Source organism: Tachysurus vachellii, chromosome 4 (assembly GCF_030014155.1).
Source record: "Tachysurus vachellii isolate PV-2020 chromosome 4, HZAU_Pvac_v1, whole genome shotgun sequence".
Classification (NCBI taxonomy): domain Eukaryota; kingdom Metazoa; phylum Chordata; class Actinopteri; order Siluriformes; family Bagridae; genus Tachysurus; species Tachysurus vachellii.
In genome coordinates, this window is record NC_083463.1 from 29,136,397 (window position 1) to 29,158,907 (window position 22,511).

Sequence of the window (22,511 nt, forward strand, 5' to 3'; positions counted from 1 at the left end):
CTGACACTGGAGACTCCTTCCAAAAAAGATGCTGAACAAACCTCTCTTTGTCTAAACTGCTCAATCTGATTTATGTGGCTTTATGTGATGTTAAAATCTATGTGTTATAATATAACATATAATAACTAGATCTGTAAAGTTTGTCGTGACAAACTTTGATGTTGGCTTTGATGAAGCAAGTATTCGCAAAGGCCGGTGCTTTATGGAGGCGAGTGGACATAAGGGACAGTTTTACTTTTAGAAGCAAGTGGACAGAAAGCTAGGGTGCCAAAACATTTGGAGGCAAGTGGAGACAAGCATGTGACATCATCTGAATACTCTTGAGGAAGTTTCCTTCATTGGGCTGAGTGTTTTGATATGTCACATGTCCATGTTGTGCTAATTTTTGATTTTGCATATATTGGGGGCGGGGCTGCGGCACAACCGGAAGGCCAGTCGGTACACCAATTTAAAAGTTTGTTCAGAGTATCACCCTAAAGGAGCTGGCCGAGTTCGGTGTAGATAGTTCGAAAGCTTGCCGAGTTATAAACCTCCAAAGTTTATAATGGGAATCTATGGGAAAAAAGGCCACTTTGAGACCCGGTACCAGAAGTACTCAGTACTCGGTACTCAGATCGCTTAGAAAAATAATAGCAACAAACTTCAGATCAGGGTCTACGACATATCCGAATTTGGTGCATATGGCTCGAAAGCCCTAGGAGGAGTTACATAATAACTGTACCTTAAGATAAACCTTGCAGTGTAAATGACTGTCAAAGGCACTGCTATAGAAACCTTTCTGACCAATCGGATTTGATTATTCAACCTGAACCGTGAAATGAATTGAAATGATAATACTAATGATAATGATAATCATAATACACACCACTTACACATCCTCTCGCTATGGAAACACTATGCGGAATCCGTTTCGAGTATATTAAACGTATCATGCTACCGCTTTATTAGCTTTTACAGTATGTGTTATACAATTGCACTCCCACAATACACTTACCTTGTTGGTGCACCTTGTAGGTGTACAGTCAGAGGCTCATTTTTTTTTTCATGTACTATTTCTGGTAACGATCATCTGTTCTTGATCACGTGAGCTCTTGTGCCTGGAATCAGAAAAGCGTATAAAAAATCGAACGTACACGTGTATATTTATAATATAATGGTAATAATGTGTACTTAGATTTCTGATGCACTGCTTTAACCTCCATTACAGCTTCCAGTGTCAATGCTAAGGACTTCCTGCTGGTGCCAGATGATTATTATAGAAGCAGTAGGCGACTGGTCAAGAGTTTTTTTTTTCTTTTCTTTTTTTTCTCTGCAGCATCGAAAGGCAGCTGAGGACGGTGTTGTTAAAGACATTAAAAGGAGGTCTTTACACGTCGGCGCACACACGCATGCCAAATGAATGAGATCTAAAGCGTCTGTGTGAAAGCACAGGGCACCTTTCAGAGAGATGAGAGACAAACAGCGGGATCAAAAAAAAAAAAAAAAAAAAAGAATGGCTTCTAATTAGCACTACAAATCCTGTGGAATACGAGTGCATTAGCACATCCTAACTCACACATACACAAACAGCACTAATGTCCTCAAAGACCAGCGTTATTCAGATCCACTGCTATTTCCTGCTTTTCTTTGTGTAGCAATCTAATTAAGATCACATTCTTCACAGTTTTATACAATGATTCATGAGCGCTGCCACATATTCTGTCTGGGTTTCAGAATTAAAGGAATACTCCAGAGTCAGCTCATAAAATATCTGTCTGGGGCTTCTGTACAGTACGTGAGATTACAATGGCTAATAATTTTGATAGGTTTCTCTGTAATGCCAAAAAAACAAAAAGCAAAATGTTGTTACTCTAATCTTATAAAAGGTGTCTAAGGGCCATTATCGGGGGTTGGGGGTTGGGGTGAATGAACATTTATAACATATTTCTATATCACTTACATGCTTTTTTAAAAATTCATTTATACACACACATATATATATATATATATATATATATATATATATATATATATATATATATATATATATAATATAGTGTGTAATAAGATATATATATATATATATATATATATATATATATATATATATATATATATATATATATATATATATATAATCTGTATACAATCATTCTGGGTTGTTGATTGGGCCCTTGAGCAAGGCCCTTATCCCTCTTTGCTAACGGGATGCTGTATCGTGGCTGATCCTGCGCTCTGACCCCAACCTCCAAAAGTTGGGATATGTGAAGAAAGAATTTCACTGTGCTGTAATGTACTTGTGACAATAATAAAGTCTTCTTTTTTACATATGCATCAATCACACCTCTAAGCTTGGGGCTGAAGGTACTCTGGTTTCCTCTTCTAGTCTAAAAACATCCGTTGTAAGCAGATTGGCATCTCGAAATTGTCTGTAGTGTGTGTGAATGGGTGTGTGATTGTGCCATGGGTTGAGTCCAGGGTGTCTTGTGGCCTGTGTCCCCTGGGATAGACTCCATGCGCCCTGTGACCCCATGTTGGATAAGCGGTTGAGAAATTGGATAGATGGATGGATGGATCTTAGCTAGAGATCTGTGAGATCCCATGAAGTTATTCATTTTGTTTTGTATCTGCATAACATTGGCTTTATTTCTTATATGAATAACGAATATCATAATTTAAACTAGTGATGACTGAATGAACCCTGTAAACACACCATGTTTATTAATGAACTTGGTCTTTGTTCGTATTATGTGCTTTAGTTCTGATTCCTCACTGAGGTAAAAGTAAAGACCTCCAGCTCAATACAACGTTGAACTTATTCTACAGTGAATCTTTCCATCACGTTTTAAAAATTAAAAATAAGGGTAAAAATAATTTTAAACAATAATGTACCCCCTGTTCGTGGTTAAGAACACAATATATGCTAATTGTGTATGCTAATATATTTGTATTTGGTCTCAGGAAAAGAAATATTTTTTTGCTTTAAATGTGGTAGGCATCCATGAGTTTGGCAAAATGATTCCTATAATGTACAAAAAAAGTTGTTTTTATATACACAATCACTGAAAATGAGCAGTAACACATTGGCAGAATAAAAGTCAGAGGATTGAAGAGGATTTGTTGCTCGAACCCTTCTCACTGACTGTATAACTAAATAACGCTCTTCTAATTGTGAATGCTAACGTTCTAATTCTCCCAGCCTCCATCTCTTCCTTCCTGCCTTATCTCAGCAAAGAGACATCATCTATTTGTGAATGAGAGTAAATCATCTCATGCCTGTGCAAGGTCACTGAGCCTATCTGTGTTCCTGCAGCTGTGGATTAGCTTCAGTGCTAAGCAGCTAAGCCAGAGAACTTGCTTGCTGCAGTATTTATGACCTAGCACTGCTGTCACGGCGCTAATTGCTAGCAATGCCATAGCAGGGAACGTAGCAGCCATGGCGGTGGTGTCGGATTGTAAGAGTCGAGGTCGAAATATTGTCAGAAACTGTTCTTTTGTGAAACTAACTGAGCTAGCATTTTTTGCAGAACGGCTTTTTAGGTTGATTCAGCATCATCATTTTAAATAAGAAGTTTTTTGCGGAGGAAAAAAAACAAACTGAAAAAGGAACGGAATTAAAAATAAAAAGTTACTGAGTTAGATTGCTGCCTAGAATGGTTGAACCTGGTAAATTTACTTTCAGCATATTTTCTCTTTTTTTTTCTCTAAAACACTGCTTGCTTGTTATATTGTCTTCTATTATATTTTCTTCTACTCTGTCCTTTTTTTCTTACTTTTTTTGTCCCAATAGTGTTACCACAGCAACAGAGCTGCTGTCGTCTGAGCTAGGAGTCCTCTCTCACAGCATTTTGTCGCCGGAGAAAGGCTTGTTTGGGAAAAAACGTCTCTCATGTTGTGCCTGATGACAACGTTTCATCAGAGGTGATGCAGAACTCTGCAACTAATGTGTCAGTCTTAAGTGTCACCGAGTACAAACAAACACACGGTCAGGAGGCTAGAAAAGTAGCGATCGTCAAATATGCATGGTTTCGTTTCACCGGGAACTCTGAAGGTGAAGGTAGAGGTGGACCCACGGTTTCTAATCATTACTGTTTACTGATTTCTCTCGCTGATGGTGGTTGAATACATTTGACATACGTTTGAAAGTGGAAATTTCCAACCACTTGCATTGTTTGTCCACCAATTGCATCAGTGTAAAAACGAATAAGCAACACTGTCACCGAGCAACAGAATATTTGTCTGAAATTAAGGACAGCACATAAAATGGGCTTTGTGTTTATGAGTATTGTCCCTGCCAGATGTATTAAGACGTAATTTTCGGCATAATTAGGCCACATACTGTGTGAAAAACATGGCATGTTATGTACCAAACCGGTGTAATATGCAATTTAAGCCAGCAAAAAGCAAAGTGCTCTTCTCCTTCTCATACATATTCATTCCAGGGAGGCTTGCACAAAAAAAGTTGACTCAAAAACAAAGTCGTGAAATGGAAAAGCGCAGCTGATTGCTTGTCCCAGTCCCGTACCAAACGTTGTGCAATTAGCGGCAGCCAGGTTTGCACCTGATTTTGTCCACTTAACAAAAACAAATCTAAATGAATGCAGTGCATTTTCCCAGTTCTGTGGTTTTACTGTGAATTTGAAATTCTAGTTTTTGTGGTTATGAAAAAATTGGCGAACAAAGCATTCACAAATGTTTTACTGCCTTTTAAGAATATCCATTTAGCTTCTTTTTAGAGCATAAGTACTGTAGCAACTCAAACAGTACAGTATGTACACTATAAGGCTAAAATTATGTTCAGTCCTTAGGCGGTTTCTTCCCCAAACTGTTGCAACACATTTGGAAGCAAACACTTGTATGTGTTTACAATATGTTTACAATAATGTGTGTTACAATATGTTTCTTGTATGTCTGTGAGCGATGTGGTTTACAGTTTCCTTTCATTTGATCGAAGAAACTCGAACCAGTCCCAGCATGACAATGTCCCTGTACACAAAGCAAGCTTCATGAAGACATGCTTTGCCAAAGGTGAAGTGAAGTGGAAGAGCTTAACCTGAACACCATTGAGATGAACTACACCCCAGACCTTCTCACTTAACATCAGTGTCTGATCTCACTAACGCTCTTGTAGCTGAACGATCACAAATCCATACAGCCACAATCCAACATCTAGTATTAGTAGCCAATTCCAGGTGCAATTCATTTCAGAGACACTGCTGCAAAAGCAAATATATATTTCAAGTACACCTTTTTTTTCATAAATTCCACTCCAGATCCTACAAGGAGCATTAAGGACCTACTGTAGTGCAAGTGTAGCTGAGTGGTGCTTAAGGAATAAAGCATGACAGGGTATGATGGAAGTTGTTTGATGTGGTCCAACATATAGCTGTTTATCTTCCTGGAAGTTTGGAGTACAGAAAAGCAATGCATTGCATTAGCCTTGTAGGTTTGGTTGGACCAAGAGCCAAGGCAGATACAAAGATCAATAGAGTTCACTTACAAAAACAACTCACATGTATTGACAGACTTCTATAAAATTCCCCAATAGTTTAAAGAATGATTGGACTCTTTGAAAGAGATGACAGTCTGTTGGAGACTGTGGGTGGTTGGCGAAGTGACCAGTGCTGACACAAGCACATTTGAAGTAAATGGAAAGTCGGCATTGTTGTTCATGTCTCCGTGGTTTGAGTAGATACAGAGGGAATTATTTGCATTTTAATGAGTAGCCTTCAAAGAAGCAATTGCTTCAATCGGTCTTAGTCCCTGACCTACTAACTAGTATGAAGATATGATTTGACAGAGACCACAAAGCACTTCTGTAAGTCTCTCTGGACGATGACCTTTGCTAAAATCTCTCTGAATAGTAGTTTGAATGTACCGCACGATATATTGTATAGAAAAGTAATGGCAAATGAGAATATTTTAGTGTAATCCCTTGAATATTCAAAGAAAAAGAAAACCTGTGAGTAACATTTCAAAGAAATTTAATCTTAAGTAACAAAATCTCATTTTTAGAAGAATTCTTTGCCAGGAATGGCAACAGCATAGCACAGAATTAACAAACACACTAGCATTTATGCTAATGATTTACCTCAAATTAATAAAATCTCAGGGGGCACGGTGGTTTAGTGGTTAGCACGTTCGCCTCACACCTCCAGGGTCGGGGTTCGATTCCTGTCTCCACCTTGTGTGTGTGGAGTTTGCATGTTCTCCCCGTGCCTCGGGGGTTTCCTCCGGGTACTCTGGTTTCCTCCCCTGGTCCAAAGAAATGCCTGGTAGGTTGATTGGCATCTCTGGAAAAAATTGTCCGTAGTGTGTGAGTGAATGAGAGTGTGTGTGTGTGCCCTGCGATGGGTTGGCACTCCATCCAGGGTGTATCCTGCCTTGATGCCCAATGAATCCTGAGATAGGCACAGGCTCCCCGTGACCCGAGGTAGTTCGAATAAGCGGTAGAAAATGAGTGAGTGAGTGAGAGAGTGAGAGAGTAATAAAATCTCAGCTAGACTAGCGAGTTGTAAGATGAGCGATTGTAATTTGCCTGTGTATGCAGAAGAGGGTAGATATTCATTCCCTCTCAATTTGTTCCACTGCCATATGATGCACCAGGAGCAGCAGTTTAAAAAGATGCGACTGGCTGTCTTCAGGTTTCTTGGAAAAAGTTACACAGGCTTCATCCTCCCTGGTTAGAAGCTGTTATGATAGACGAGAGCTGACTGATGGGGGGAATTGGCAGGTGGCAAAAAAATGAAAGATGAAAATAAAGACTATTGCATGAAGCTACCAAACTCCAGACTTCTCATAAATCTATCAAATGGCAATAATTTAGTTTTTTGATAACAATGTTGTACATTTGACCATCTATATTTGAAGTCGATGTCAAACATCTACAGTAAATAAAGTAGTAAATTTCTTCTTGTCACAATCATCATGAAATTTGGATTATGTTGATGATGAGATTTGGGGAATATTCCGGGTATACCATAGGGCTGAATATGTTGAGGTAACAAGCTTGAGTGAAAGTAAATGAGTGGAAATAAATTGTACATTTTTTACTTCATAACAGTTTATGTTTAGAAGCAAATTTACATGGTAAAGCAAATAAATAAATAATAATTATAATCGTTAAATGATAAGAATTAGCTGGCTAAGCACTGTATTAATCATTGATATGATGGATTTGAAATATACACACATTTTAATGTCAACACGATCAGCATCACCTAATCCACCTTTCTTCCAGTTTTCTCTCTATATCCTTGTTCTTGGATTTTCCTTCTGTAAGGAATGTGTTCCCCATTATAGTGTTTTTTTTTTTTTTTGTTGTTGTTGTTGTTGTTGTTTTTTCCTCTCTTCCCTCCAGTGAAATTTGTATCACCTCAGATTTTTCATGAACTCCACAGCAGTATCTTTCATTACAAAGTGTTTCTCAGGTCTTGCTTATCGTTGTGTCCCATGCTGAGACACACGCATTCCTGACAAGCGCACCTCTGAGACAACTTGTAGTGCTGGAGCATGTCATCAATTCCTTGCCATTCTCTCAATTAACGTTATTTCTCCAAGAACTTCTGTTGCCATGGAGATCAGCGTGTTCATACGAATGTGTCACCACAGAAACAAAGGGAGCCTGGTGAGCTGAATTTGTCATCATAGGTCACGGGTGTTTCTCAACATATGTTCTTGTTTGTTCTTGTGTTCCTTGTATCCTTGAATGTTGGAGATTATTTGATTGATTGATTGATTGATTTGTGCAAAAAGGAACAAATTCAATCAAAAAGAGCCAAATATTAAATATTGTCTATAAACACCACCTAATGTGGAAGATTGTTCTGACATTTTATTTTCTCAGAAATAGGTTCTGAAGTAATTTCTGACTAAATAGAAATTGCAAGAACTGATAGCAAGACGGGGGGGTCAGTGGCTTAGTGGTTAGCACGTTCGCCTCACACCTCCAGGGTTGGGGGTTCGATTCCCGCCTCCACCTTGTGTGTGTGGAGTTTGCATGTTCTCCCCGTGCCTCGGGGGTTTCCTCCGGGTACTCCGGTTTCCTCCCTCTGTCCAAAGACATGCATAGTAGGTTGATTGGCATCTCTGCAAAATTGTCCGTAGTGTGTGATTGCGTGAGTGGATGAGAGTGTGTGTGTGTGCCCTGCGATGGGATGGCACTCTGTCCAGGGTGTATCCTGCCTTGATGCCCGATGACGCTCCCCGTGACCCGAGGTAGTTCGGATAAGCGGTAGAAAATGAGTGAGTGAGTGAGTGATAGCAAGACCTCTCACTCTTACACAACTTTCAACCTAGCAAGAACGTTCATTCCCTGAATACAAATTCGTTCTTAGCAGTGTTGTTATTACATAATGTTCTTGAATTAATTAATTCATTCATTATCTTTTCATTGAACATTATACTAGGATAGTGACTCTATCCTGGAAACCATGTCTCCTTAACAAATTTTAGAATTAGGTTTCGATTCTGTCGACTTAACCGTTGCCTACAGTATATTCAGAGCAATGCAACACAAAGGCATTCACTTCACAATTCAAATTCTTCCCTGAATGGAAAGGATGGCATACTCTCTTTCTGTCCCGTCAATCCCAGCTACACTAGCTAGTCATGAACATTTGTAAGTCTGTGTAAGTGGAAGCTGGCACATAGTCCTTCCTTTAAATTTGTTCCACTGCCTTGTGATGCAGCAGGAGCAGCAGTTTGAACTTCAGGCTTTCTTGAAGAAGCAAATGTCAGGTATCATCCTTCCTGGTTGCTAGGTGTTGTATCATAGAGACGATCTAAGAAAAAAATAAAATTGCATAAACCTACCAAACTTCTTCCCCATCAATCCATAAAAGAAATTCATCATTACACGAACATGCGGTTTTGTTTTTTTGTAGTTGTAATTGGATCACTATGAGCTCACATGACTACTTGACTGTATCTTTCTGTAACCCCAGACTGAGGTTAATGGCTCTCTTAGCCAGCAGTCCCTCCTAGTTCTGCCTGCAGTGTTGCCTAATTAAATATCCGTGTTCACGAGCTCTGCAAATGAGCTAAGCGGTCCTGAGGAAGGGACACTCTTGTCAATGCTAATTTAAATAAATATGGAGTGAGAACGAGAGAAGGAAGTAGATTCAGTTCAGGCAGAAATACACAGCATCAATCATATCTTCATTCTCTTACAGTCTTCACCATATGGTTAATGGTTTCATATATTCCCCACAATGCCAGTGGGAATTTGACATGTTTAAGATTGAAATGCTTTCTATTGTTGTTGAAATGTTTCGTTGTAAACTTTGCCTTTAAGACATTCTCACAAATAATCATATGTTTGCCCATGTGATTATATGTGTAGGAAGTGATTACATGTGGGGCAAAAGTTACACCTTGAAATTACCCATGTGGACTCAAGTAATAGTTTGACATCATTTGAATTATGTGACATGTAAAAATCACTGACCTGTCGTGTGGGAAATTAACATGTGAATACAAATGAATGAATGTGGGAGGAAAAATGAATGAATTCTGTCAAAATCACTCATGAAAATAAATCAAAATGAACAAATTATTTTGTAAAAAAAAAACAAAAACGTGAAAAACAAATTGTGTAAAAAAATCACGAGACAATATATAAAATGAAACATATAAAATTTTGTGTTAAAAGAAACAGATAATATGATAAGAAATCACATATGAAAAATATCACGTCAAGATACAGATTCATTTAAAAAAAATATAGGAGAATAAATCATTTTTAAATAATTAAATCATTTTTAAATTAGTATGAAAAAAAATGAAGCTTGTTTACAGCAAATCTGTGAGTAATGAATCACGTGTTAAAAAGATCCCAAGTAATTTTGACATGTAAAAATCATATTATTGTAAATTACGTTCATAGAAATAAATGTTAAAAAATATATTTTAACTAAAAATAATCAAATCCTGAAAAAAAATCATGGAAAATTAATTTCACAACACCTGAATATATCTGAAAACATAATGTAAAATTCTTTCTGAAGGCTTGATCTGATCTACCGTTAGCATGCTAACGTTGCACAATTTAAGACAATCTCCTTTACCGTATCCTTTCCTTTTCAAACCGTTGTAAAGCTTACATTTAACACTGTTGCACCAGTTGTGTATGTCGGGGAATGTTAGGTCATTCTAGCAAAGGTTTAATAGACTAATTTTTCCACTAAGATGGCAGATCTCCTAGAGCCTGGCTCTATTTTGGCACCCAATCTGTTCCTGTAGACATTCTATTTCAGATAGAACCTCATCACAAACCAGAGGGTGTCATCTGCTCCATTACTAAAAGCCCATCTCAGAAAGAAAAGCAGATCTCCCTCTTTTAACCCTGTCTTCATCCACTTAAAGCGAGGTAGTACACTGACCCTGGGTTTATCTCCTCTTGCGCGAAGGAAGGTTCCACCAGCCTCGGCTATCATTAATCCGACAGTAAGGATGAGGAGTGTGTGCAGCTGTTGATTTCAGACAGAAACTCACCCCAGGCATTGACTTGATCATTACTGCATCATTCAGGATTTTTTTAAATACCAGAGAATTATCAGTCTGATAATAACTGATTAATAGTATGAGATATCTGGAACTGTTTTTTTGTTTTTTTGTTTTTTTTTTCTCAAAGCCAAACCCCTTGTCTGACTAATTTTCTGTGGTGGAAGGCTGACTATGAGAATGTTAGCATAAATTGGCACTGTATACTAAACTGTTACAGAGGAGGGACAGCCAAGGTTGGCGTCCCAACTCCTTCGGCCAAGGTTGGCAACATCTTGCTAATGAGCTGTCAGAAAGAAGGAAGGAGGAGAACGGAGAGAGAGAGAGAGAGAGAGAGAGAGAGAGAGAGAGAGAGAGAGAGAGAGAGAGAGAGAGAGAGAGATGTAAAGATTTAGAGAAGAAAGGAATGGATGGGGAGTTATATAATAAGCTAGTGTCCCTACAAATTCAGGTAATTTTCTTTAAATGAGAGTAGGCCAAAGTACAAAAAGGACTAGAAGAAAAGGAAACAAAAAAGGTGTTTAAATGTATTTTTATAATGAAGGACAGCACCAGTTGTCCTGATAAGGAGAATTGAGGGCCATATTTTAAGTACAGTTCTTAGTAGTTAGCTAGATTTTCTTTTTACTTATACTGAATATTCAGTGTTTAGTTTTAGAGCATTATAGCCATCAAACCTCTTTTAAACTACTACCATTTACTGAAACTCTTACTAGCGGGAAAAATAAACAACAACGTGGTAGCGTTTACTCTTATACCATGACTGTTTTTCTTTTTTTCTTTCTTTTTTTTTTTAACCTTTGCTTTCTATCTTTATAAATGTAATATCAGTTCACAAATGGCAACCTGGTCATAAAGTCACCCAAATTAGAAAAAAAAAACATTCATGCTAAAAACAAAACTAAAACATTGCAACCTGTAAAATCACTCAGCTAGCAGTTATGCTAACACTTTTGCCCCCCCACAGATAGCTTATTCTCTTGTTGTAACATATCAGATATCCTTGTGATACAACCACACACACACACACACACACATTAAAATTGACATCTTAGCAAGTGATAACATCTTTTATCTATTCAAACTAGCTGTATTTTACTATTTTTAAGCTTTATATTGTCTTATTCTGTTGGCAGCTCATTGTACTGTATGCTCTCTTACTGGAAATCAATACTTCAAATTAATGGAATAATCTGTCAATTGAACAAGAAAACAAAAGATATAAAATATTGGAATAAGAAGTAGTTGATAAATTTGACTTTTGCAGTGCACACGTTTGCACCTAAGGGCGATTTAGCACAGTCCATATATGTGGGTACACCATGTTTCAGGAGGTGGGAGGACAAATTGATTTCTCTCAGTGTCAATGAGCTTAACCTTAGAATCGTTCTTTCTGTGATGACAGCATAGCTTGTGTGTTTGTTGTTTAGCCCAATGAGTCACCTGCCTTTTCATACATGTGTGGGTGTAGAGTGACATTGTCACTGCCTCGGTGTTCTGTCTATAGGATATTGGTTCGAAAAGTCTCATAGTGTGGCTTCAGGAAATCATGGGTTTGGGAAATGAGGAAAGAAGGTAAGAGGAAGAGCTAAAAAGGGAGGTGATGGATGGAAAGAAGGAAAGAAAGAACCTGGGAAGTGTAAGATCGTTAAACGGGTACGCTTGATAGCTCTGAGTTGCTTAACACAGCAACTTTGTGTGTATGTGTGTCTCTGTGTGTGTGTGTGTGTGTGTGTGTGTGTGTGTGTGTGTGTGTGTGTGTGTGTGTGTGCACTTTGTGTGTCTTTCTGTGATGTTTTTTTAACAATTTCTATTATTAAAAGAACTGTACAAATGAATTTAAGTGAAATAAGTGTGTGTGTGTGTGTGTGTGTGTGTGTGTGTGTGTGTGTGAGCATGTGTTTGTGTGTGCACGTGTGTCTTTCTGTACAATTAAATTTATTAAAAAGAACTATACAATTAAATTGAAGTGAATTGTGTGTGTGTGTGTGTGCATGTGTGTCTTTCTGTACAATTAAATTGTATTAAAAAGAACTATACAATTAAATTGAAGTGAATTGTGTGTGTGTGTGCATGTGTGTCTTTCTGTAAAGATGTTTTTTAACAATTATTCTTTTTAAAAGAACTGCACACATTCACAAATTGAAGTGATATGTGTGTGTGTGTGAGTGTGTGTGTGTGTGTGTGTGCGTGTTTCTGCTCATTTATAGGCAAGGCTCTGTTTGTCTAAGGGCAAGTAACAATATATACTGTATTGTATAAGGGATGCTGTGTCGCTTTGTATGTGTGTGTGTCAGTTTTCTGTAACATAAACATTCATATGAAAAAAACAACTCCATTTTCACTTTACTTCAGGCTGCCATTGCCTCTGTGACCTTTATGGACAAATGGAGTAAGTGAGATGAGGAAAGAAGAAAATGTAGCCCATAAACTGTGTCACTAGCACTTTATTTGATCTCACTCAAGGCTACAGCTTCAGTTCTGCTCAGTAAACACACATTAGTACGTTCTAGAATAATAGTCTGTTTAATTCTTTTCTACATTTTACATCTCATCCGTATCATTCAATTCAGCCTTCTTTCTTTTTGCTACACTACTCATAGATCGCGCTTAGCGTTCCACTTCCTCTCCACATTTCTGTGCTGCTGACTTTTTAATATCAAGAGAGAAAAAGGGAATTTGTTTGTTTGGATGCGGGTGATGTGTATTAAAGCATAACAAGCCCCCGATATCATCTTATCATTTCCATTTTAAGTTTTTCCGTGAATTTTCTCTTTCAGTCGTCTTTAAACTGTCTCACTTGTGCTTCACAGTTGATTATATGTTTACCACATGCGATTATATGAGTAGGGAATGATGACATGAGGGGCAAAAGTTACACCTTCAAATTACCCACGTGGGCTCAAGTCATCATTTGAATTAAATCATTACAAAAATTAAATCACTTAAATAAAATCACTGACCTGACATGTTGGAAATTAACATGTAAATACAAACGAATGAATGGCGGAGAAAAAATAATAAAATCTGTGAAAATCATGCATTAAAATAAATCAGAATGGACAAATAATTTTGTAAAAAAAAGGAAATGATACGTGACAATGTATAAAATAAAACGTTTAAAATTGGGTTTTAAAAGAGACAGATAATGTGCTAAGAAATCCCATGTGAAAATCATCTAAAAACACTGATTCATTTGTAAAATAATAATAATAATAATAATAATAATAATAATAATAATAATAATAATAAATAATAAATAAATAAATAAATAAATAAAAATACAGGTGATTGAAGAAATCTTTACATTTTTTTTAAAAAAAGTGAGAAAAAAATGTGAGTAATGAATGACATGTAAAGCAAATCCCAAATAAATTTGTAGGTGTAAATATTTTTATTGTAAATTATATTTGTAGAAAAAAAATTACGTGTTGAAAAATATATTTTAACTGAAAAGAATCAAATCATGGAAAAAATTAAAAAATCATTAAAAAAAAAAAATACTCAACACCTGAAAATATGTGAAAACATAATGGAAAATTCAGGAAAGGTTTTCTGTAAGGCTTAACACACTAAGCATTTTAATGTTCATGAAAGCTGAAAAAGTGGTCCGACTTACCGTATACATTCTGTTAGCTTGCTAACGTTGTGCAATTTAAAACAGCTCTAAGATTAAATGCATACTGAAGATATGTAAAATGAGTGACAGAATGAATTTTGTCCTGGCCTTAAGAAGATAACGAAGTGCCGGTGTTGGAATGTTTTAATGAGTCTAATTAACTTGAGCTCATGGATCAGACGAGTGAGTGTCACGTTGTCTTTTTGCTTTCTTTTTACGTCATGTGCTTACATTATTTACATTTCCATGGACTTTTGTCTCTCTTCTACATCCTTGTTCTGTTTCCTCGTTACCTGATTGTGGCCACCTGCTCTGTGTTTGCTTGGTAATTAGTTTGTTTATGTACACATGGCTGTTGGTTTGTTCAATTGCCAGGTCTCAGTAAATGTTATAAAGAAATTTCTAAGCCTCCCCCCATCGTTTTATATTTGTTGGTGTTCCTGTTTTCTCCATTTAGGATTATGAATGATCCTAGTTAGATGATTCTAGTTAGAAGATCCTTACAAAAAGGATTTATAAGGTATTCACTAACAGAATATTCTATGAACACCATACAGTACATAGCATTATAAGCAATGCATAGCCTGAAAATTAACCTAGCATTAGCATAGCATTAACCTAGCACTAGCATAGCATTAACCTAGCATTAGCATTGCATTAACCTAGCACTAGCATAGCATTAACCTGAAAATTTCTTGCATGTGAAGCAACATCAACAACAGTCTTGTGATCTGTGGATTAATATTCTAACAGAACCCCATAGTATTAATCAGAATTCATCCGAGTTGGCCTTAACTATGACTATGCACATGGTTTGAGCGAGTGAGTATGATGGTGATCCTGTTGAACTGCGTGACCCTGGGGATGTACCAACCGTGCGAGAACATCGACTGCTCCTCACATCGCTGTCAGATCCTGCAGGTGAGAATTCCTTAAGTCTCTTAAATACTCTTGCTTACACAATCAATTAATATGTACCTCAATGTATGCTATAGTTATAGTTAAATAATTACTATGATGCCTGAAGATCTATAATGTAGCATAATGATGTGGTCTAAAATTCTTTATTATACAGAAGTACACGAGTGTTGATTTTGTTACTGTGAATGCTGTTTATCTTCACATTCACACACTACTAGTATTCATTTCAGACTGTTTCACTGTCTTATTATACTGTAGCCATGGATATACCTGCCCTTCAACCCTAAGCAAGGACTTACTGTATGGAAGCATATATCAGTGATTATAACTAAAGGATAAAAATAAGTATCGTGATCATGACATTGAGCTATGTGAGTGTGACAGCTATGTGAGTGTGATTTTTTCTTAGATCTTAGATCATGACATTGAGTAACCAGGCAAGGAGTAGGATGATCAAAAACAGAGGGCGTTAGAATAAATATATATCGTCAAGAGAAGTAGACAGGCATCTTGCTGTAAGAATGCATTCAAATCAGGTTCTCTTACCTGAACCAAGGCACCAAATCTGGAAGGTACCTAAAGATTTTTAATGTCATACCGTTCCCTTCTGTGCCATACCACAGAAGCACAATAATTTCCAGCCGTAAGAACAACTAGTTAAGAATGACAATTGGTTACGTTTTAAAAAAATTAGGAAGCATAAATTCAACCTGCATTTGTGCCAAAACAAAACTAGAACATTTAGCATCAAATTTCCTTCTTAGTTAGACCATAAATGTTTTGTTGTTGTTGGTGTTTTTCACTACATCTGTACCTCTCAGAGATCAAAACCCAATTTCAAGCACGCAAACATACACCAATGGTATCTTTCCATTCAAGCCTTTGGTGTGCTATCTATAGCTGCATCACTCCTGCTTTAACCCTAGGCTGCTGATGTCTATCATAATTCGATTCAAAAAGAACTCCACTAAAGCTGTTCTTGTGTTGCTGCTGGGTATAGTGAGACATGTGCAGGAATTATCCCATTTCTCTTATATTCTTATCCGGTCCTTATGTATTCGTTTTGTGTTTTTTGTCAAAGCACTCAGGCAGATTTGTAAAGATTTGATAGAAATCCAAAACTAACAGGCCCTCCTGTTTCAGCTCAGTGAGGCTTTGATATAACAATGCTTCCTCAAGTGGGATGTAATTATATAAAATTAACACTTGGACTAGGTGAAAGCGGCCGACCTTTTAAAATCCTACACCTTCTTGAGCCCTAAATAATTCTGACCATTCCTAGCTGAACTCGTAGATACTTTTGACCAATCCTGACAAGTCCTGCAGGAAGTCCTGCCTCCCACTTCCAGAGAAGATTTCACCATGGGTGTCGGAAGCAAATTAAAAGTGGGTGGGTCCTGTCCCACCCACATATCGTCGCTGTCAGGCGGAATCCTCGTATCTCCAAAACCGTTATTTTTAGGAAATTACAAAAACGCCGTACCTTATCTGCAGTGCACAGGGTTTAGTCCGCGTTGCAGTGGATTGTCTTGCGCTAAATTCCTGTCCTCAGACGAGCACCAGAACTAGCGGGGGTCAAGATTTTTTTTCTTTGAGCCCAGTGTTTTGAAGACATTTACCTCAGAAGACGTCTTGATTCGTTGCGACTCTTCTTGAGGAGAAATATGCCGCGAAGCTCTCCCGCAGAGTGAGGAAGAGGTGGACAGTTGAAGTGTCCAATGGAGTTATGAGATTTGCGCTCAAGCTATTTTCAAGACTTTAGATTGGTTAATAACGTGTAAAAATAACAGACCCACGTGGGGACTGACCAATAGCATCGATATGTGAAAAAATATGAAATTTACAAAATTTGGACATACGAGATTTCCGCCCGACAGCGACGATATAATGGTTCCGACACCCATGGATTTCAGGAAGCAGGAGCGTGGTCAATGCTGTAGGTAAAACACGGAATGGAGTTTAATTTATTAGGGCATTCCTCAAACAGAAAGGTTTCAACTTTTTTTTAAAAAGAAAAAAAAGACATATGCGCTGAATAGAGGTGAAAAGTGAGTGGGTCCAATATTATTGGTCTTAAAAAGTGGGTGGGTCCTGTCCCAACCACATATAATTGTTCCGACGCCCATGGGTTTCACCAAACCCTCTCACTCCCACAGATATTCTTAACTAATCCTGCCTGATACTGCATAAAGTTTGACCAGTCCCACCCATTTTTCTGTAGAAAGTTTGACCAATCCTGCCTACACCTGCCTACAAATGATGAACTCAACTAATACAAATGACACTCTTGAGCAAATTCAACTACGCCTACAAAATAACCCAGATTTTCGAAAATGTAACGTAAATTTTATAAGCACCCAAACTGGTCCTGTTTTGGTCCTGAGTCTGCAAGCTTCAACTGAGAATCACACTCACCCAATTCCCCAGTTTGATCATTTCATACACACACTCAAAGCCTGGAGCAATCAGAGCACACATACACACATGCCACCACATTACATTCACGAACGAAAAAATTGCTCAGACATGAATTCCCCAAAGAAGCGGGCACACAAGTCTCTCTCTGACATACACACAGCACAGCTGTGAAGCTTTCTGAATACTGGTAATGTAAAAGGAACTCCCTTACCAACCTGTCCATGAGCACATCCTTCCTTCAGACATGTTTTGATACTTAGCTAGATGGAGTGTGCGGCTGTCTGCAGGATAACATTTTCTCAAACCTTTGAGCTGATGTAACACTTGAGAGTCTGAGTGGGCGGACATTTTATCCAGGCTCTTTCAAGCACCTCGAACCAAATTCATGATCTGGGTCAAAACACAAACTTTAGAGGACTTTACAGGCAAATCTGTACTCGTTATCCACAAATGAGGCAAGCTTAATCAAAACCATGACTAGATACAAGCATGGGAACTTCCTCGGTACTGTGCCATGGCTGACCCTGTGCTCTGACCACAACCAAGGGATATGCTAAGAAAGAATTTCACCGTGCTTTAATGTGTCAAACAAATGCTTGGTTCTTTGGTCACAAAGAATCAATCTAGTATCATGTTTTGCCAAGTATTTCATTGAGACCAGCTGGATCTTAATCCCTGAGAAGTGGGTTGCCATAGACCTTGCCACAAATGCGTCAGTACCTTGTAGTTGATAATCTGTTTATACAGGTCATTTTCCTAAGGTGTGTCCTGGTAGGGGGCTCATTCACCACACCTTTTGGATATCCCTTGGTTTAGGATTTGGTTGGCATATTTACAGAGCATGTGGGGTTTCCCTCATGATAATTATTTCTATCAGAATATGCAGTCGTCTCCGCCTTGTGTGTGTGGAGTTTGCATGTTCCCCCGGTCCAAAGACATGCATGGTAGGTTGATTGGCATCTCTGGAAAAATTGTCCGTAGTGTGTGATTGCGTGAGTGAATAAGAGTGTGTGTGTGTGTGTGCCCTGCGATGGGTTGGCACTCCGTCCAGGGTGTATCCTGCCTTGATGCCTGATGACACCTGAGATAGGCACAGGCTCCCCGTGACCCGAGGTAGTTCGGATAAGCGGTAGAACATGAGTGAGTGAATGAGTGAGAATATGCAGTCTTTCTGAGCACTGACTGCCTAACCGTTACAAGTACACATAAAAATTCTGATGAAACCAGAGCCATCCATCAATGGGATCTGCTTTCAGTCAGAGTGCCACAGGACAGTCCAACTGTGGAAATCTGTAATGGAACTTTCCTTCTATCTTTTAGTATTTTACACAATTATGTAAAAAAATCGTTGGCTGTTGGGGATGCCGGTTCAATTCCCAACTCCACCCTGGGTGTGTGGCGTTTGCATCTTCTCCCTATGCTTCAGTTTCTCCAGTTAGTCAGGCTTACTCCCTGAATATTACTCCTTTCATCCAGGATTCATTTCTACCCATTATAGTACTCACAATGAAATTATGCAATAAAAAAAACAGTCTCAGATGTTCACTTAAACGTTACGAGCATCATGTGGTACAAACAAATAGCTCTGCCTTTTGTTACGTCTCTCATGAGACACGATGACCAATCGGCCTTGCATCTCATCTAATCGCTCTAGCTAATTCTTACTAATAAGTTATTGAAGCCTTTCATAAAGAAATGCCACATCGCTTCGTCTGTCGATTATCGCCTCTTGAGCTATTATCTGCAGCTAATTTTCAATCAGTCTGTAGCCTGGGGAATTTCAAAATTGCACGTTCAGATCTGGTAATTAAATAGTATTTTCTAATTAATAAGACGGTTGCAAAACACAAGTGCAGATGCTGAAGTCAGAGATATATTGCAGTCACGTCTGAATTCGATTAAAATTCTATCGATGCACATGTTTTTCTGCTATCTTGCTCTCACACAAAACCCCACAAACAAACTTGGATCCATGGAGTATACGAGTGGCCCAATGCCAAACATTTTAGAAAGAACAAATAACCTCTTATGCAGGAGATGTAGAAGCGGAGATTTCTTGATTTGCCTGCTGTTTTTAATTAACTCTTTGTTTTGATGTCTACTTATGTGTGAGTGCATTCGCATGCTGTTAATTATTCCAGCAGTTTTATATGCTGGTATCGATAGGGAAATGTATATCAAGATCAATTTCCTCATATTCACCGTCAGTCTGATGTCACTCAAAACTTTGAGTTTGCTTATATCTTGTGAAGTGAATTAATTACTGTAACTTGTTCCTGTTTTGATCTTTCTGCCTCCCAGGCATTCGATGCAATTATTTATATCTTCTTTGCCGTGGAGATGGTGGTGAAGATGGTGGCACTGGGCATCTTCGGCCGGCGCTGTTACCTTGGCGACACGTGGAACAGGCTGGATTTCTTCATTGTCATGGCAGGGTGAGTGTGGGTGGGGTTAATAAAAGCCAGGTGACGTTAAGCTTGTAACAGGACTGGGGAAAAATTCTATACGAAATCAGTATTGTTACATACTGCGGTGAGGAATAAATACCGAATTTGCACACATTGCTATTCAGATCTGACTAGCGCTAATTTAGGATTTAGACATTTGTAAAAAAACAGAGGTTTATCTTAGATTAACTTTCAATTCTGACTCTAAATTTCATTTTGGTTTTCACAATTGTGTCTTAAGTTAGTATTAGAGTTCATTCCAGTGTCTGAAACCCTGGTAAATATTATGATAATTGTATGAATTGTTCCTAAACTGCCAACAGATTTTTCAATACACATGCATGCTGAAAATCTTAATCACAGAAATCCTTACTGTATTTAAGCACTGGATTTAATGCTATGTTGACTATTATAGACAAAATAGGAATTGCATCTAAAATGTGGTCTATAACGAGGTGCATCGTAGCAATTTGACTCACGTTAGCTTACCAACATGGGGACTAAGCTAATGTATGACTCACGTTAGCTTACCAACATGGGGACTAAGCTAAAGTATGACTCACGTTAGCTTACCAACATGGGGAATAAGCTAACGTTTGACTCATGTAAGCTTACCAACATGGGGACTAAGCTAAAGTATGACTCACGTTAGCTTACCAACATAGTTGCTCAGAGTTTAAGACACTGGACTACAGCTTGGAAAGAGGTCAAATATGCCATTGCTGGACCCTTCAATAAGGTAAAAGCGATAAACAGAAGTTGCGCTGCATAAAGGAATCAACCGAATGCTGTAAATTTACCATATTTTACAACATAAGGGGGAAAATTCTAGTAAAAATAAATGCTTTTTAAAACATAAAGCCTGACACATAAAGACCTGATTGCTATCTGATAGGTTATGAAAAATTCACCTGCAAGATAACCTTTCTTTATTTATTTTTCTTCTTGCAATGAAAGCTCATCATATCCACAGGTCATGGCAGATGAATGCAATGTGATGTTGTACTGAGAGTTTTTTTTTTTTCGTATGCTGTGTGAAAGGAAAAGTGAGCAGAGGTGAGCTTTCCTAGCGGAGCTGCCTTAATCGAGGCACAGGCTTAAACAAAAGGGCATGACCGTTTGGACAATTACTGTAGCTTAGGATTTACGGAAGTACTGTATATCAATTTATTAGCGGCACTGATCTTGTAATCGATGCGCCGACAAAGTAATTTGAAAACTTTTGTGCTAAAAAATAAATAAATAAATAAATAAATAAATACTGTGTGACATGTTTTATTTTACTTAATAAAGTGTCTGCAAATTAATTTACGGAAGTATATCAATTTATTAGCGGCACTGATCTTGTAATCGATGCGCCGACGAAGTAATTTGAAAACTTTTGTGTTAAAAAAAATATATAAATATAAAAATAAATAAATAAATAAATATTGTGTGACATGTTTTATTTTACTTAGTAAAGTGTCTGCAAATGAATTTTACGGAAGTATCTCAATTTATTAGCAGCGCCGATCTTGTAATCGATGCGCCGACAAAAAAATTTGAAAACTTTTGTCTTAAGAAAAAATAAATATAAAAATAAATAAATAAAGAAATAAATACTGTGTGACATGTTTTATTTTACTTAATAAAGTGTCTGCAAATGAATTTACGGAAGTATATCAATTTATTAGCGGCACTGATTTTGTAATCGATGCGCCGACAAAGTAATTTGAAAATTTTTGTGTTAAAAAAAATATATATATAAATATAAAATAAATAAATAAATACTGTGTGACATGTTTTATTTTACTTAATAAAGTGTCTGCAAATTAATTTGCAGACACTTTATTAAGTAAAATAAAACATGTTTTTTGTTTTTTTTTTTAACACAAAAAAAACAAAAATAAAAATATAAATATGAATAAATAAATAAATACATAAATATTGTGTGGCATGTTTTTATTATACTTAATAAAGTGTCTGCAAATGAATTTGCCTTTATTTTATCCTATATCCCTTGTCCAGAGGAGCCAGCATATGGTACATGCTGCTTCTGAAGCCACCACTCAAGCAATGTTTGCTCATCATTTTTCCTTTTAGCACTTTAGTTCGTATTGGTGTTTTTACGCATCTCTGCTTCTCTACCACTCAAAAAAAACAACATGCTCTTGAGTTTTTTCTTGAGAGCGTAACAGGTTCTGACATTCTTGCCAGACTGGAGTGGTCATGGAAGTGTTTTCAAATCGATTTTGCATTTTCACTGGACGGCAATGTTTATGTGAAAAAATAAAAAAATACAAGAAAAAACCTACATAGAGCTGAAAACTGTTTTCCAAAATGTCTTTATACATATGGATGAAGTCCCCTGGGATAAGCTCCATGTTCCTTGTGACCCTCTGTAGGATAAGCGCTACAGAAAATGGATGGATGGATGGCTGGATGGATGGATGGATGGATGGATGGATACGGATGAAGTCTGAGATTCTCTTTATCAACAACACAAAACAGTTGAATGAACTTGGTGGATTTCTTTTAGAATGGATTTGACGATAAATGATGGAACCAATGTCATTTACCTTCTAATAATATTCAGGAAAAGGGGGGCACGGTGGCTTAGTGGTTAGCACGTTCGCCTCACACCT

General features: G+C 37.5%; 1 protein-coding gene across 1 annotated transcript in view; it reads left to right on the forward strand.

Moving 5' to 3' along the window:
• Positions 1-22,511, forward strand: part of LOC132844910 (voltage-dependent T-type calcium channel subunit alpha-1I-like) — a 147,773-nt gene that overhangs the window by 22,131 nt on the left and 103,131 nt on the right. Inside the window, exons 3-4 of the mRNA XM_060868793.1 lie at positions 14,911-15,022; positions 19,742-19,875. Coding sequence (XP_060724776.1) covers positions 14,911-15,022; positions 19,742-19,875 — 246 coding nt within the window. The remainder of the gene's footprint in view (positions 1-14,910; positions 15,023-19,741; positions 19,876-22,511) is intronic.